We start from the raw sequence: 15,410 nt of genomic DNA, 5'->3' as shown, positions 1-15,410 counted from the left end.
TTAGTTTGTTAGCTCCTGAAAAGAAGGGACTGATGTGAATTTACAATATATGTAAAGCCCTGAGTAATTTGTTGGCACAATAAAAAATACCTATAATTATAATTATAATAAAAAAAGGCATTGTCTTCAACAAACATGTTTTACTGTAGGTTTATAAAATGGAGCAATTTTAATTTTACTGTTTTATAGTAAACAAAATAGTGTTATGTTGGTCATGAAAAAACTCCTGATGGAATCAGATGTGAACAAGCACTTGACACAAGGCTAAAGCATATGTTGCAGCACACATTAGCAAAAACTGAACAGCTGAAACTCTATCTAGCTCCTATTTGTATTCTGCAGCGTGTAACACAAAGGCTTCTCCCACATGGAGTACATAATCAACGGCACTTGGAAAACAAAGCAGTTCAGTTTTCTGAACAGGCAAATAGGCTGTTTACTTTCCAAGAGAATTTCCTTTACCTTATGTGCCGAAAATTAAATGGCAATAAATACCCAATCATAGTATTTTTGCTTGCTTTGGATGATGGATGTCAGAAGAGCATCACCTCATTCACTAAAGCCACACTTTGAGATACTGTAAATGCTTTAAAGCAGAGCTCCACCCAAAAGGGGAAGCTATGCTTGTTTGCACCCCCCCCCCAACCACTGACCCATTTGCACTTTTTTTAGGGGGAGCGGGTACCTGGTTTTGACATGTACCCTCTCCCAATTCCAGCTTAGATTCACAAGCATGTCCGACGCCTCCTTCTTACCCCCACAGCCTTCTGGGACACACACAGGTTCCAGTAGACTGTGGAGACCATTCACAAAGCGCAGCACCAGGGCTGTCTTTATTATTGATTAGACCCTTGGGCCTACCTAGGCAATTTCGCTCTCTACCCCAACATCCCAAAAAAGCAAATAAACACGCACATAGACTTATCTCAAAAATTTTTACTAATGTACCATAAAGAACTTGTCCACACTCACTGATTGGTTGCTAGAGGTTACTGCACATTCGTACCGCTCACCCATTGGTTGCTAGAGGTTACTGCACATCATTACTGCTAACTGATTGGTTGCTATAGATTACTAAAAAAAAAGCATAAAGTAAACTGCGGTCAGTGCTAATCAGTCATCAATAAATACAGCAGCACTCACAAATATACCCAATACTATGGTGTACATAAAAGATTTAAATAGAAAAGTGTTGCACTAAAATATCCCTTTTAAACAGAAAAGCCTTTCAATAATAAGTCCACCACCAAAAAAAACCAGTGTCAGTGAAATCCATTTAAATTAGTGTCAGTGAAAAATCCACTGCTAAATGAAACATCCACCGGGGCTTTCAATAACACGCTATATCACCATAAAGTGTTCTGGACACCATTCAGATGCGCTTACCAGATAATCAGACTCGCCAAAGCTAAGGTCAAACACGCTGGAAGGATTAATTACCACAGCCAATTTCAAATAGCTCCACTTCTTATTTGGGCTCCTGCTTTTATTTGAATGGGGACACTTTTGATCTATGCAGACTTCTTTTCATTGCCAACCAGTACACAGGGAAAAAGGCACACTGGTGTGAACCAGGGTTTAGGGTACATGAGGAGCAGAAAAAATGCCAGAAATTCTGGCAGAAAAAGTGGAAGAAAAAAAGCTTATAGGAGCTTATATTGCACTAGAGTTTAAGAGAGTTTATGGGCATTAGACTAGGTTCACACTGTAGCGGCTGGTTGCGGGTGCTGAAATTGCAGGGAAATCGATTTCCTGCAGCTGCCTTTTGAAAAAGGTGCAGGCACCTATTTTTGTGGAAAACACAGGCACAACAGCCCATTCAAACCCACTCAAGTGTAACCTAGCCCTAGGTTGTAGGGCAGTGTACAAGAAGTCAGTAGAATGTAGGGCAGTGTATAGAGGTCAGTAGTATGTAGGGCAGGGTACAGAGCAGACATGGGAGTAAGTCACACGTGTGCAAGTCACAAGCAAGTCTCAAGTCTTAACCTTCAAGTCTCCAGTCTCAAGCAAGTCCCAAGTTACTGTGGCGAAAAGCAAGCAAGTCAAGTCGAGTCCCTGCTAGAAGTCAAGCAAGTCAAGTCAAGTGATTTATTTTGGTCAAGTCACAAATCAAGTCAAAATACTGATCTACCCCAATTTTCACCTTTAAATCAGATAAAAGTCAGTGGTCAGGAAAGGTTTTGTTTTATTTTCAACATTAAAGCAGAGTTCCACCCTCAAAAGTGACTTTGGGCCATCCGCTTGCTCTGTGTTATCTGAAAAAGAAATGGATAATGACAATTTTTTTTCTTGTTTACGTACCTTGTTTTTGAAGAAAATATACTTTCCTTCCTTCCTCTTCCTCCCTCTGCGGACACGGCCGCAGCCGCCGCTTCCCATTTGCATTGACTCCTGGGAGCTGAACGTCATCGCTCCCAGGAGTCAATGCGCCTGCACTGGCCCTGCTCGTCAGTTCCGGTGCAGGGGCGTCATTCCCTGCTAAACAGCTTCTGGGAATGCCCAGAAGCTATGCAGGGATGACACGCCTGCCCCGGAACTGACGTGTGGGCCGGTGCAGGGCATTCTGGAATGAAGAGGACACAGAAGAGGACACCAAAGAGGAAGCGCTGGCTTCAGCTGCCCACACCTGAGATGGCAGTGCTGGACAAGAAATTTTCAAGGTAAGTATTACTTCTAAAAAAGTAAGTGCAACCTGGGACAGTTGAGAGGCTATCCATTGTGGAATGTACTAGCCCTGACTGTCCCGGGGGTATTTTTATCTCAAAAACTTTTTTGAGGGTGGAACTCCGCTTTAACAAAACTGCTTAGTGCTTTTTTCTTGGCATACTAAAGAAACACTTTGAATGCCCAAACAGCTCAAAATCCTTCGTCCGGTAATGTTTCAACACCACAGTCACTAAAAACATGTTAAGTATTTCCATTGTTAAACAGCCAGTGTCCTAAAAATCAGAACACACTGAGGTGTTTTAAGTGACTGTGGTGTCAGAAACATAACAGGCACATTAATTTTGCTTTAACACATCTTGAGAAAATGCAAATATTTGCTTAGTGCTTTTTTCTTGGCATACTAAAGAAACACTTTGAATGCCCAAACAGCTCAAAATCCTTCGTCCGGTAATGTTTCAACACCACAGTCACTAAAAACATGTTAAGTATTTCCATTGTTAAACAGCCAGTGTCCTAAAAATCAGAACACACTGAGGTGTTTTAAGTGACTGTGGTGTCAGAAACATAACAGGCACATTATTTTTGCTTTAACACATCTTGAGAAAATGCAAATATTTAATAACTTTAAAAAGTAAAGTCATTTAGAGTCTTATGCCTCAAGTCAAAGTCAAGTCTCAAGTCATGAATACCAAGTCAAAGTCAAGTCGAGTCTTTTATTAATTTTAGTCAAGCAAGTCTCAAGTCCTCAAACTGGTGACTTAAGTCTGACTTAAGTTAAGTCATGTGACTCAAGCCCTCCACCTCTGGTACAGAGGTTAGTAGTATGTAGGACCGTGTACAGAGGTCAGTAATAAGTAGGGCAGTGTACAGAGACCAGTAGTATGTAGGGCAGTGTACAGAGGTCAGTAGGATGTATTGCAACGTACAGAGGTCATTAGTATGTAGGGCAGTGTACAGAGGTCAGTAGGATGTATTGCAACGTACAGAGGTCATTAGTATGTAGGGCAGTGTACAGAGGTCAGTAGTATGTAGGGCAGTGTACAGAGGTCAGTAGTGTGTAGGGCAGTGTACAGAGGACATAAGTATGTAGGGCAGTGTACACAGGTCAGTAGTGTGTAGGGCAGTGTACAGAGGTCATAAGTAAGTAGGGCAGTGTACAGAGGTCCTTAGTATGTAGGGCAGTGTACAAAGGTCAGAAGAATGTAGGGTAGTGTACAGAGGTCAGTAGTAGGTAGAGCAATGCGCAGTGGTCAGTAGGACGTAGGGCAGTGTACAGAGGTCAATAGGATGTAGGGAAGTGTACAGAGGTAAGTAGGATGTAGGGCAGTGTACAGAGGTCAGTAGGATGTAGGGCAGTGTACAGAGGTCAGTATGATGTAGGGAAGTGTACAGAGGTCAGTAGGGTGTAGAGCAATATACACAGGATAGTAGGATGCATTGCAATGTACAGAGGTCAATAGTATGTAAGTCAGTGTACAGAGGTCAGTAGTATGTAGGGCAGTGTACAGAGGTCAGTAGCATGTAGGGCAGTGTACAGAGGTCAGTAGTATGAAGGGTAGTGTACAGGGATTTGTAGTAAATTGGGCAGTGTACAGAGGTCACAGGCCAGTAGTATGTAGGGCAGTGTACAGAGGTCAGTAGTACGTTGGGCAGTGTACAGAGGTCAATAGGATGTAGGGAAGTGTACAGAGGTAAGTAGGATTTAGGGCAGTGTACAGAGGTCAGTAGGATGTAGGGCAGTGTACAGAGGTCAGTATGATGTAGGGAAGTGTACAGAGGTCAGTAGGGTGTAGAGCAATATACACAGGATAGTAGGATGCATTGCAATGTACAGAGGTCAATAGTATGTAAGTCAGTGTACAGAGGTCAGTAGTATGTAGGGCAGTGTACAGAGGTCAGTAGCATGTAGGGCAGTGTACAGAGGTCAGTAGTATGTAGGGTAGTGTACAGGGATTTGTAGTAAATTGGGCAGTGTACAGAGGTCACAGGCCAGTAGTATGTAGGGCAGTGTACAGAGGTCAGTAGTACGTTGGGCAGTGTACAGAGGTCAGTAGTATGTAGGGCAGTGTACAGAGGTCAGCAGTATATAGAGCAGTGTATAGAGATCAGTAGGATGTAGAGTAGTGTACAGGGGTCAGTAGTATGCAGGGTAGCGTACAGCGCCATTGGCCCCGCTGCTGTCAATCAAACTCAGTTAGCCAATCAGGAGAGAAATTACATATTTACCGACCCCTTCCTTGTTCTCTATTGTGACACATCCCCTGCAGCAGCCGGCAGGAGAGGGGAGGGAGCACAGTGGGGGGGGGGGGGGGCAGCACATTGAGGACAGTGATTTCTCTATATGCTGCCCCTGCCGCCCCTCCTATTCAGGTGTACAGGGGGGCCGCACAGGCCCCCTGGAGCAAGGGGCCGGGATGCAATTGCAACCCCTGTAGTTATGCCCCTGGGTCCATATTTGCAGAGGAACAACAAGTCACACCCAAGTTGCACCCGTCCACAGTTGCATCAAAGACGCACTTCAAAGTCGCATGACTTTGGAGTTGTACAAGTGTGAATGGGGTTTACCTGTGGTCATGGATAGATGTGCCCCCAGAGGCAAACAGTCAGCACCCATTGGTGAACATCTATCCATAACCACAGGTTAGAGTTAGCCTGTTATTGATTTGTACAGACTACCTGTCTGCATGTGATAGCAAACACCTGACCTTACCCACTGCTGAAATACAATGATGGCTCTAATTGGCTGTGTGCGTGAGCCTTAAAACTGATACAATATACCAGGGTAACCTCTTTCTCAGCTGCCATTGTAGTGACAGGGTCTACCTGGCTCAGTTTGTCGTCCCATAAGATTTTCAGAATTAAGAGGTTTCTTGCCAAGAACCAGAAACAGAATAGACCAATCTCACAGTGGATCAGAATGAAAACTGGCAATAAGATCGGGTATACCTTTAAGTGAAGACACTGGAGAAGGATCAAGCTTGGCCTGTAGTAAGCTCTGTCCATGGAGGCTGGGCATCCTGTGAGTTACTTGCCAAGACCTAATCAACACCTTATACAGTTATTTTAAATAAATATATATATATATATATATATATATATATATACCAGGGTAAAAAAGTTTAGGCCAAGTTCAAACCTCACCGTCGATGTGGTGCAGTGCATTCAAAGCTCAGCAGTCCACAAATTGGATCTGCGCCGTTATTTAAAAGCACCCCAAACTGCAAAGTACATGCATTGCCTATCAGTGCACTGTGGTGTGGGCGGTGGGGCACACCTTTGGTGGCACAGTACATTGGTGTGTCATTGTTGTCACCATCGCTGTAGTAGAAAGGCGCAGTGCCGGCTGTTGCAGTAACCTACAAATGAATGTATGCATTCCCACAATGCCTTACAGATCATTACAGTCAAAATATGGCTTCCCAAAATACATTTTAATAATTATGTAATATATTTTTGTATAGAGGGCCCTCAGGGTTTCGCCTTTTGCCCCCTTAGAACTGGCTTTGCACGCACTAACAGATACTGGATTAGTATGAAAGACAGTAAAATATTATTTTCATAAGTAGACACCATATTTCTATAGCATAGGGTTTATCTTTTGGCTGATCTCCTATATCTGAACAACAGTGGCTACAGCTGCTCTCCATAGCCAGGCGGCACGGGTCCCTAGCATACAGCGTGTCGCGCATGCACATTCCCCTCCGAACCATAGAGGTCGCTGTAGAGAAGCCTCTATGGCCAACTCTATCGGTTTTTCTCATCTTCCGGCTTGGGAACGTCACATCCGGTTTGGTTTGTGTTGGTACGGCGGTGCATCTTTCCCTCGTTGCTCCTGTGGTGTTTGGCCGGGATGTCTCAGCGGGAATGGGGCGTAGTGGAGGTGAGCGGCAGGGCGTTGTGACTGGGTGTATGTGTGTGTCAGCACTGCTCTCCTATCATGTCCCTGTGTGTGGGGACGTGTGCAATGAATGAGGTGACATGTCCAGAGGGATGGAAGGGGTACCACATCCCACGTGTGTTGTGTGACTGAGGTAAACACAAATGATTCGCATAGTTGATGTTAATGAATTGTATTGACGTTTGAACGGAAGGTATCAAAACTGGAGCAACTGCATGGCAACCAGTGCGGTGACAGACATCGCATTGCTCTGAATATCACATGCAATGTCTGTGCAATACAAATTCAGCCATACAAACTGCATGGCTGAAATCACATTCCCATCAAAATGGTGCAGGGCCCTTTTTTAGCCACACTGCAATTGGGTTGCATGAGTGATCACACCTATGTGATCCGATTCTTGCACCATTTCACAGTTCGCACTGCAATCTACAAACCGATCGGGGGGATGGGGGTCATAAAACTTTACATTGACTCTTGCAGAGGTAGTCAAGCCTAAAGAATTAAAGTCGGCAATACTTCTCATTCAATGGTCTACCTGGTGCTAGGATACGGCTCTGTTAATTGGCTGACGGGGGATGAATTCAGTCATCATTGAACTCAGGATCAGCATAGCTCAGTGTACATTCTAAGCCGCGCAAGGGGGTCAAACTGGCGGCCCTCCAGCTGTTGCAGAACTACAAATCTCATCATGCCTCTGCCTGTGGGGTCATGCCTGTAACTGTCAGCCATGCAATGCTTCATGGGACTTGCAGTTTTTCAACAGCTGGAGGGTCACCAGTTTGACACCTGTGTAAGGGCTCTTTCACACGGTCCGCCTCCGTCGGTGGACTCCATGCTGCTCAGCGGGGGATCGATCTGTTGATCCCCGCTGAGCAGGCAGGTGACGGCTCCCTCTCCAACTGTGTGTCAGGTGTCAGAGCCCCGCTGCTCTCTATGGGGGAATCGGATGAGAGCGGACCGCCTGTCTGCTCTCATCCGATCCGATCCCCTGGATGGATGGAAAATAGGGTTTCCATCCGTCTGGATTTCATGGACAGGATTGAATGCGGATTGCAGCGGGTGTCAGTGGACATTTCTCCGCTGACATCCGCTGCCCCATAGGAATGCATCAAGGATCCGATAAGATCCGCCTAAAAAACTGACAGGCGCATTTGATCGGATCGTTCATGTGAAAGGGGCCTAAGGAAGACTTGTGAGCAGGCAGCTCAGTGTATTTTATTGCAGTGCATGTTTCTTCTGCTGTATTGCTGTTTTTTTAACCACTTGTTGACCACCCCGTAGCAGATTTACTGATACAGTGCGGCCGCAGTGTGCAGAATCACGTATATATACACGATTCTGCACTTCCGGGTAGGGGGCGCACCTCTTCTGCTGTGATTAGTCAGAGCAATAGCCGGCCAATGGATACCCGCTGGACGAAGCTCTGCATATGTAAACAATCTGTCCTGATGGGGGAAGTGATGGATTTTTTCCCTGACAAGCAGAGAAAGAAAATCTATCACTTCTCTTAGTAAGGTCCGGTTCACACTTATGCGATGCGGGAAGGCTGCGAATCCGCAGCCTGTTCCCGCATCGCACACGCACCCCCGGCAGTTCACACTGCCATATGCGATACGCTGGGGGTGTCAATGTAATCTTAACGACACCCCCAGTTTGATCGCATATCGCAGTGCAATCTTGCAGTTCGCACAGGATCGGATCGCACAAGTGTGAACCGCTGTGCGATCCGATCCTGATGCGGCTGCAAAAAAGGGTCCTGTGCGTGTTTGGTGCGGTGCGAATTTAGCCATACAAAGTGTATGGCTAAACTCGCACCGCACAGCCGATCGCATGTAATGAAGGAGCAGTGCGCTCCGACATTACATGCGAACCCCGCACTCGCATAAGTGTGAACCGGGGCTAAAAGCACCACACAGGGCACACATTTAACCCGTTGATCGGCTTAGATGTTTAACTCCCTCCTAGCCAGCATCATAAGTACAGTGACTGAATATTTTTAGCACTGATCACAGTATTCGTGTCACTGGTTCCCACAAAGTGTCAGAATGTCGGTTACAATATTGCAGGCCCGCTATAAGTTGCTGATAGCCGCCATTACTAGTATAAACGTTCCAGTATATATCCCCTAGTTTGTAGATGCTGTACCGCTTGCACACACCAATTAATATACGGTTATTGGGATTTTTTCTTTTTACAAAAAATATATAGCAGAATATATATTGGCCTAAATTTATGAAGAAATTTCGATTTTTTTAATATTTTTTTATTGCCTATTTTTTGTAGCCGAAAGTAAAAATTTATATGCATATTTTTTTCCAAATTTTCGTTTTGTTTATAGCACAAAAAATTAAAAATGCAGCGGTCATCAAATACCACCAGAAGAAAGCTCTGTGTGGGGAAAAATGACACATTTTGCTTGGGTACAGCATTGCGTGACTGTGCAATTGTCAGTTAAAGTAATGCAGTCCCTTATCGCAAAAAAATGGCCTGGTCATGAAGGGGGGTAAATCTTCCACAGAGCAAGTGGTTAATTAGAAACATAAAGCACAACTAAACCCTCATATCCTTTACAGTCAAGGAAGCTGCCATCTTAGCCTCTTTTGGATCTGATGTGATGCTTTGACACGTGATCCGTTATAGCACCAGACATCTGATGGCTTGATAGTTTGGTGAAGAGCAAAAACAAATGTGATAGCTTTAGTGATGGGTTTAGTTCTGCTTTAAAGCTGAATTTTATCCTAATAGTTTAATAAAAAAATAATGTTCTTTAACTAAAAAACATACATTCCTCAGTAATAATTATGCTATCAAAATGAGTGTGTGCTATAAATTGCCTCCAACATTGCTCCTGTTTCTTCTTGCTGGAGGCCACCATTTTGTTGAAGCCCAGAGCAGTCATTTCCCTATGGGAAAAACTCTCCTTCTCCTTGGTCTCAAAAACAATGCCACTTTCTTAAAATATGCACATTTCTAGCACTGATTGTATGTCATGGCTCAGAGGCAAAGACTGACAAGCTTTAGCGTTTGCCCACTGACAAAAAATTGCTCAGTCTATAATTTTATTGGTAGGTTTATTTTAACAGTGAGAGACAGAATAACAAAAATATCCAGAAAATTGCATTTAAAAAAAGTTATAAATTGATTTGCATTTTAATGAGTGAAAAAGTATTTGACCCCTTCGCAAAACATGACTTAGCACTCGGTGGGAAAACCCTTGTTGGCAATCACAGAGGTCAGACGTTTCTTGTAGTTGGCCACCAGGTTTGCACACCTCTCAGGAGGGATTTTGTCCCATTCCTCTTTGCAGATCCTCTCCCAAGTTATTAAGGTTTCGAGACTGACATTTGGTAACTTGAGCCTTATTTTCACATATATTTACTTATTCACCACATATTTTCTATGGGATCATGATCTGAAGACTGGCTAGGCCACTCCAGGTGCTTCTTATTGAGCCACTCCTTTGTTGCCCTGGCCGTGTGTTTTGGGTCATTGTCATGCTGGAATACCCATTGACGATTAATTTTCAATGCCCTGGCTAAGGGAAGGTTCTCACCCAAGATTTGATGGTACATGGCCCCGTCCATTGTCCTTTTGATGCTCTGAAGTTGTCCTGTCCCCTTAGAAAAACACTCCTAAGGAATAATGTTTCCACTATGTTTGACAGTGGGGATGGTGTTCTTGGGGGGAGGGGTCATAGGCAGCATTCCTCCTCCTTCAAACACGGATTCCTCACCGTTCTCATGAGCAATGAAACTCGATGACGTGAGTTTTTGCATGGAGCCCCAGACCAATGGAGATTGACATTTTATTTTGCATTTCTTCCGTTTGTGAAAAATCGCACCGGCCGTTGTCACTCTCGCACCAAGCTGCTTGGCGTTGGTCTTGTAGCCCATTCCAGCCTTGTGTAGGTCTACAATCTTGTCCCTGACATCCTTGAAAGGTTCTTTGGTCTTGGCCATGCTGGAGATATTGGAATCGGATTGGTTCTGTGGACAGGTGTCTTTTATACAGGTAACAAGCTGAGATTACGAGTAGTCCCTTTAAGAGAATGCTCCTAATCTCCGCTCGTTACCTGTATAGAAGATACCTGGGAGTCAGAAATCTTGCTCATTGATGGGGGATCAAATACTTATTTCACTCATTAAAACACAAATCATTTTATAACTTTTCTGAAATGCGTTTTTCTGCATATTTTTGTTGGTATTCTGTCTCGCTTTTAAAATAAATCTACAATTAAAATTATAGAATGATCATTTCTCTGTCAGTGGGCCACCGTACAAAATCAGCAGGGGATCAAATCCTTTTTTTCCCCTCACTGTATGCATCGCACACTAGCACTTTTTGACAGACTTGCCTTAAACGCAGGTCCCTCCAGCAAGACGTTTTCACAGCTGAAATGAAATCCTTCTTTACCCAGTCTTCCTTCAGAATTTGCAGGCTCTGACCACTTGAATGGCTGCGCTGCGATGACGTCACCCCTGCTGCACAGCTCTCTCAGTGGACGACATGCCATCCATTGAGAGTTCAGTGCTCATGTGCCGATGACATCACTGGCTGCTACACATTACTTTATCTCCTAAACGGTGCACGTTTAGGAGATATTTACTGTACCATAGAGCTGAACGATTCTGGGTAAAATGTGAATCACAATTTGTTTGCTTAGAATAAACATCACGATTCCCGGTGTAACATAATATTTCACATTATTCAAAAAATTGGGCTAGCTTTACTGTTTTGTTTTTTAAAATTCATAAAAGTGTATTTTTTCCCCAAAAATTGCCTCTGAAAGTCCGCTGCGCAAATACAGTGTTACATAAAATATTGTAACGATCGCCATTTTATCCTCTAGGGTCTCTGCTAAAAAATACATAAAAATGCATACAGTATCTCACAAAAGTCATATTTTTGTAAATATTTTATTATACCTTTTCATGTGACAACACTGAAGAAATGACACTTTGCTACAATGTAAAGTAGTGAGTGTACAGCTTGTATAACAGTGTAAATTTGCTGTTCCCTCAAAATAACTCAACACACAGCCATTAATGTCTAAATCGTAAAAAAAAGATATAATAAAATATTTACAAAAATGTCAGGGGTGTACTTTTGTGAGATACTATATAATGCTTGGGGGTTCTAAGTAATCTCTAGCATAAAATACTGATTTTGACTTGTAAGTAACAAGTGTCAGCAAAAGGCTTAGTGTTTAAGAGGTTAAACTGACCCCATTTACGGAAAGAAGTTCATTCTTTTGATCTAAAAGAACAAAATGATACATTGTAAAACATTGTGTTTATAGTACTCTCCCAGCCTTAGCAATGTTGATAAACCATTTCCAGGGCTCTTTTTTGACAGCTGTGAGCGAGCAGAGAACAGCTCTGCTCTGTATGAATTGAGGAAATGCCATTTTAAGATCGTCAGGGGGGATGAATCGAGATTGCAATTTTTTTAACGATTATTCGTGCAGCTCTTCTGTACCTACAGGTAAGCATTTTTATAGGCTTACCTGTAGATACAAGATAAATAGCCGAGTTTACTACCGCTTTAACTCAAAAAAGCACTTTCTTTTGCTCGCAACCTCTTCCAAATATCTTCATGATCCCATGACCCCACTGTATGTAACAATGTAGCCACTCTTTTGCTTGTTCTCAGAATGGGCTATAGACTTATGGGATTGTTAGTGCTCATAGAGCAGTTCACATGACTGCTAACTTGTAATGCTTGTTGCAAACAAACACAAGTGAAGAGGAAACATAGAGGTCTGGGAGCTGACAAAAGATGTCACAAGGAGGCAGAAATGCAGTAAAAAAACAATTTAAAAAATGTACAGGTCCAATCTTATAGCCCAGTTTGGGTGGCTTCTTCTACCCCCTTCCAGTGCAGTAATTATGGAGCATGCACAGATATCTCAAAGGGCTGTGCCCACCTATTGGGTCCTGACAGAGCCCTTTGACACATTTGCACATGTTCAGAATATTTCCCACCCATGAAAAAGGTGGCACATTTTGGACTTCTTACCCGTCTTTGTGCATGTGCAGGGGTAAGCCACGCATGTGCAGTTGTACAGGAGAAAGTGCCTGCGTGTGCAGATGTTCCTCAGGGTTCTCATTAACCTGACGCTCTGTAGCACATCTGCACATGCATAGAATCTGGGAGCGGGTGGGGGAGCAGAGATATTTGTTGCTTAGGTGAAAGGTGCTGCTTTGCAGTGCAATAAATCTTAAAATAAAATAAAGAAGCTTTGTATCCAGTTATAAAAAAGAAAGGGGGGAGGCAGGACAAGATGATATTAGGTTTGGGTGAAGGTCTTAATTAGTGGATGTGTATGGATTACTTTTTGGGGAATAAGAAAATCGTATTCTAATATGTTCTTAAGGGATAAGTTCACCTTTCAAAATAAAAGCACATTTTTTTGCACGTGAGAAAATGTGCATTTACTTTATTTTTAGGAGCATTGCACAAACTATCAGCAGATGACATGTGCAATCTCAGGCTCCTGCAGGCAGCCAGTGTATCTGTCTGCTCGTACCTCTTACGGACAGGCAAGAATCAATGAACTACCTTCAATGCGCATATAATTCTGCAAAAATGTGCTTCCATCATAAACCTAGACAGGTGTTTTGCATTGTAATAACACATGACGTGGTGTGCATTAGGCCTGCACGATATTGGGAAAAAAATATATTGCGATATTTTTTTTTCAATGATATATATTGCGATATTGAGGGACTCGTCAATCCAGCCTTTCTGACCATACAGGGTTAATGTATGTTACTGTAGGGAATGGGATTCAGTGCACACTGCAGCCTTGTACCATAGGGTTAATGTTACTGACACTGTAGGGATTGGGAAGGATGCTGGGAATGGAAATCATGAAGCATGCAGGCAGCCTTGTAAATTTTAATTGCAGATACAGGGCACTGGGCAGGTCTGGGTTAATATGGTAAAATCAATTACTCAGTGACAGTGTGGACTGTGGAATCGATCAGAATATTCAGTGACAGACAGTCTTTCTCATAGTGGTGGTGGTAGGAGGCTGGAGCGGTGGACTAGGAGCCAGGAAAGGATCACAGCACAGCCGCATACATTTACTCACTCGTGCACTGCAGCCCGCCCCACACGTTCAGTGAGTATCACTCTCCGCCCTAGTTTTCTCAATGGCACATTCAGAGAACCAATCACGCCGTGAGTAGCTGCACAGCGAACCAATCGGGTGTGCAGGCACGTGTGATTGGTTAGCTGTGCAGCTAATCACGGCGTGATTGGCTCCCTGAATGTGCCATTGAGAAAACTAGGGCGGAGAGTGATACTCACTGAACGTGTGGGACGGGCTGCAGTGCACGAGTGAGTCAGTTTATGCTCACCGCTGAAGTGTCCCGGCTTCTCCCTGCCTAACACGAAGTCTGTGAGTCCTCCTCCGAGTCCCTTCCCCCTGCCTATGCAAATATCGTGACCTCGGCGATATGAACATCGCCTACGACCTCAGAACAATAGTCGATATCATATCGACTATCGTTCAGCCCTAGTGTGCATAATTAAATTTCATAATGTAATGTCTGTTTCTGTCAATATATACAGTGGGTACGAAAAGTATTCAGACCCCCTTAAATTTTTCACTGTTATATTGCAGCCATTTGCTAAAATCATTTAAGTTCATTCTTCTTCCTCATGAATGTACACATAGCACCCCATACTGACAGAAAAACACAGAATTGTTGACATTGTTGCAGATTTATTAAAAAAGAAAAACTGAAATATCACATGGTCCTAAGTATTCAGACCCTTTGCTCAGTATTTAGTAGAAGCCCCCTTTTGATCTAATACAGCCAGGAGTCTTTTTGGGAAAGATGCGACAAGTCTTTCACACCTGGATTTGGGGATCCTCTGCCATTCCTCCTTGCAGATCCTCTCCAGTTCTGTCAGGTTGGATGGTAAACGTTGGTGGACAGCCATTTTTAGGTCTCTCCAGAGATGCTCAATTGGGTTTAAGTCAGGGCTCTGGCTGGGCCATTCAAGAACAGTCACAGAGTTGTTGTGAAGCCACTCCTTTGTTATTTTAGCTGTGTGCTTAGGGTCATTGTCTTGTTGGAAGGTAAACCTTAGGCCCAGTCTGAGGTCCAGAGCACTCTGGAGAAGGTTTTTGTCCAGGATATCCCTTTACTTGGCTGCATTCATCTTTCCCTCGATTGCAACCAGTCGCCCTGTCCCTGCAGCTGAAAAACACCCCCACAGCATGATGCTGCCACCACCATGCTTCACTGCTGGGACTGTATTGGACAGGTGATGAGCAGTGCCTGATTTTCTCCACACATACCGCTTAGAATTAAGGCCAAAAAGTTCTATTTTGGTCTCATCAGACCAGAGAATCTTATTTCTCACCATCTTGGAGTCCTTCAGGTGTTTTTTTTAGCAAACTCCATGCGGGCTTTCATGTGTCTTACACTGAGGAGAGGCTTCCGTCGGGCCACTCTGCCATAAAGCCCCGACTGGTGGAGGGCTGCAGTGATGGTTGACTTTCTACAACTTTCTCCCATCTCCTGACTGCATCTCTGGAGCTCAGCCACAGTGATCTTTGGGTTCTTTGGGTAGGCTATCCTCCCCACAACCACATGTTTCCACTCTGACTATAAAAACACTGTTGTCTTTTTTTTTTCCTGTGATTTCAAAAACCACAAAGATTTTGATGTTGGACATCATGTGGTCTATGGTGTAAATAAAAATTCCTTTCCCCCAATGGGATCCTAACTTTTGTGGTATTCACAAATAAAACAGTACTTCACCTTCACAACCTCAAATTCCTGTTCCCCCAACAGTTCACCCTCTTTGTACATTTCTGTCTGTG

The 15,410-nt window shown here is 43.6% G+C and overlaps 1 protein-coding gene and 1 pseudogene across 2 annotated transcripts in view; both read left to right on the top strand.

Annotated features, from left to right (window-relative positions):
* Window positions 1-5,195: 5,195 nt before the first annotated feature.
* On the top strand, window positions 5,196-5,656 carry LOC309549052 (large ribosomal subunit protein eL39-like; annotated as a pseudogene). The gene is made up of 2 exons: window positions 5,196-5,307; window positions 5,466-5,656. The product of its transcript is annotated as a large ribosomal subunit protein eL39-like (transcript).
* Window positions 5,657-6,436: 780 nt separating this feature from the next.
* The window catches only part of PLRG1 (pleiotropic regulator 1), a 94,812-nt gene continuing 85,838 nt past the window's right edge, over window positions 6,437-15,410 (top strand). Inside the window, exon 1 of the mRNA XM_082256315.1 lies at window positions 6,437-6,547. Coding sequence (XP_082112441.1) covers window positions 6,518-6,547 — 30 coding nt within the window. The 5' untranslated portion in view covers window positions 6,437-6,517. The remainder of the gene's footprint in view (window positions 6,548-15,410) is intronic.

This window comes from Pelophylax lessonae (assembly GCF_965119305.1).
Source record: "Pelophylax lessonae genome assembly, chromosome: 1".
Taxonomy (NCBI): Eukaryota; Metazoa; Chordata; class Amphibia; order Anura; family Ranidae; genus Pelophylax; species Pelophylax lessonae.
Note: the sequence above shows the minus strand (reverse complement) of the source record. Positions and strands in the feature narration are given on the sequence as shown.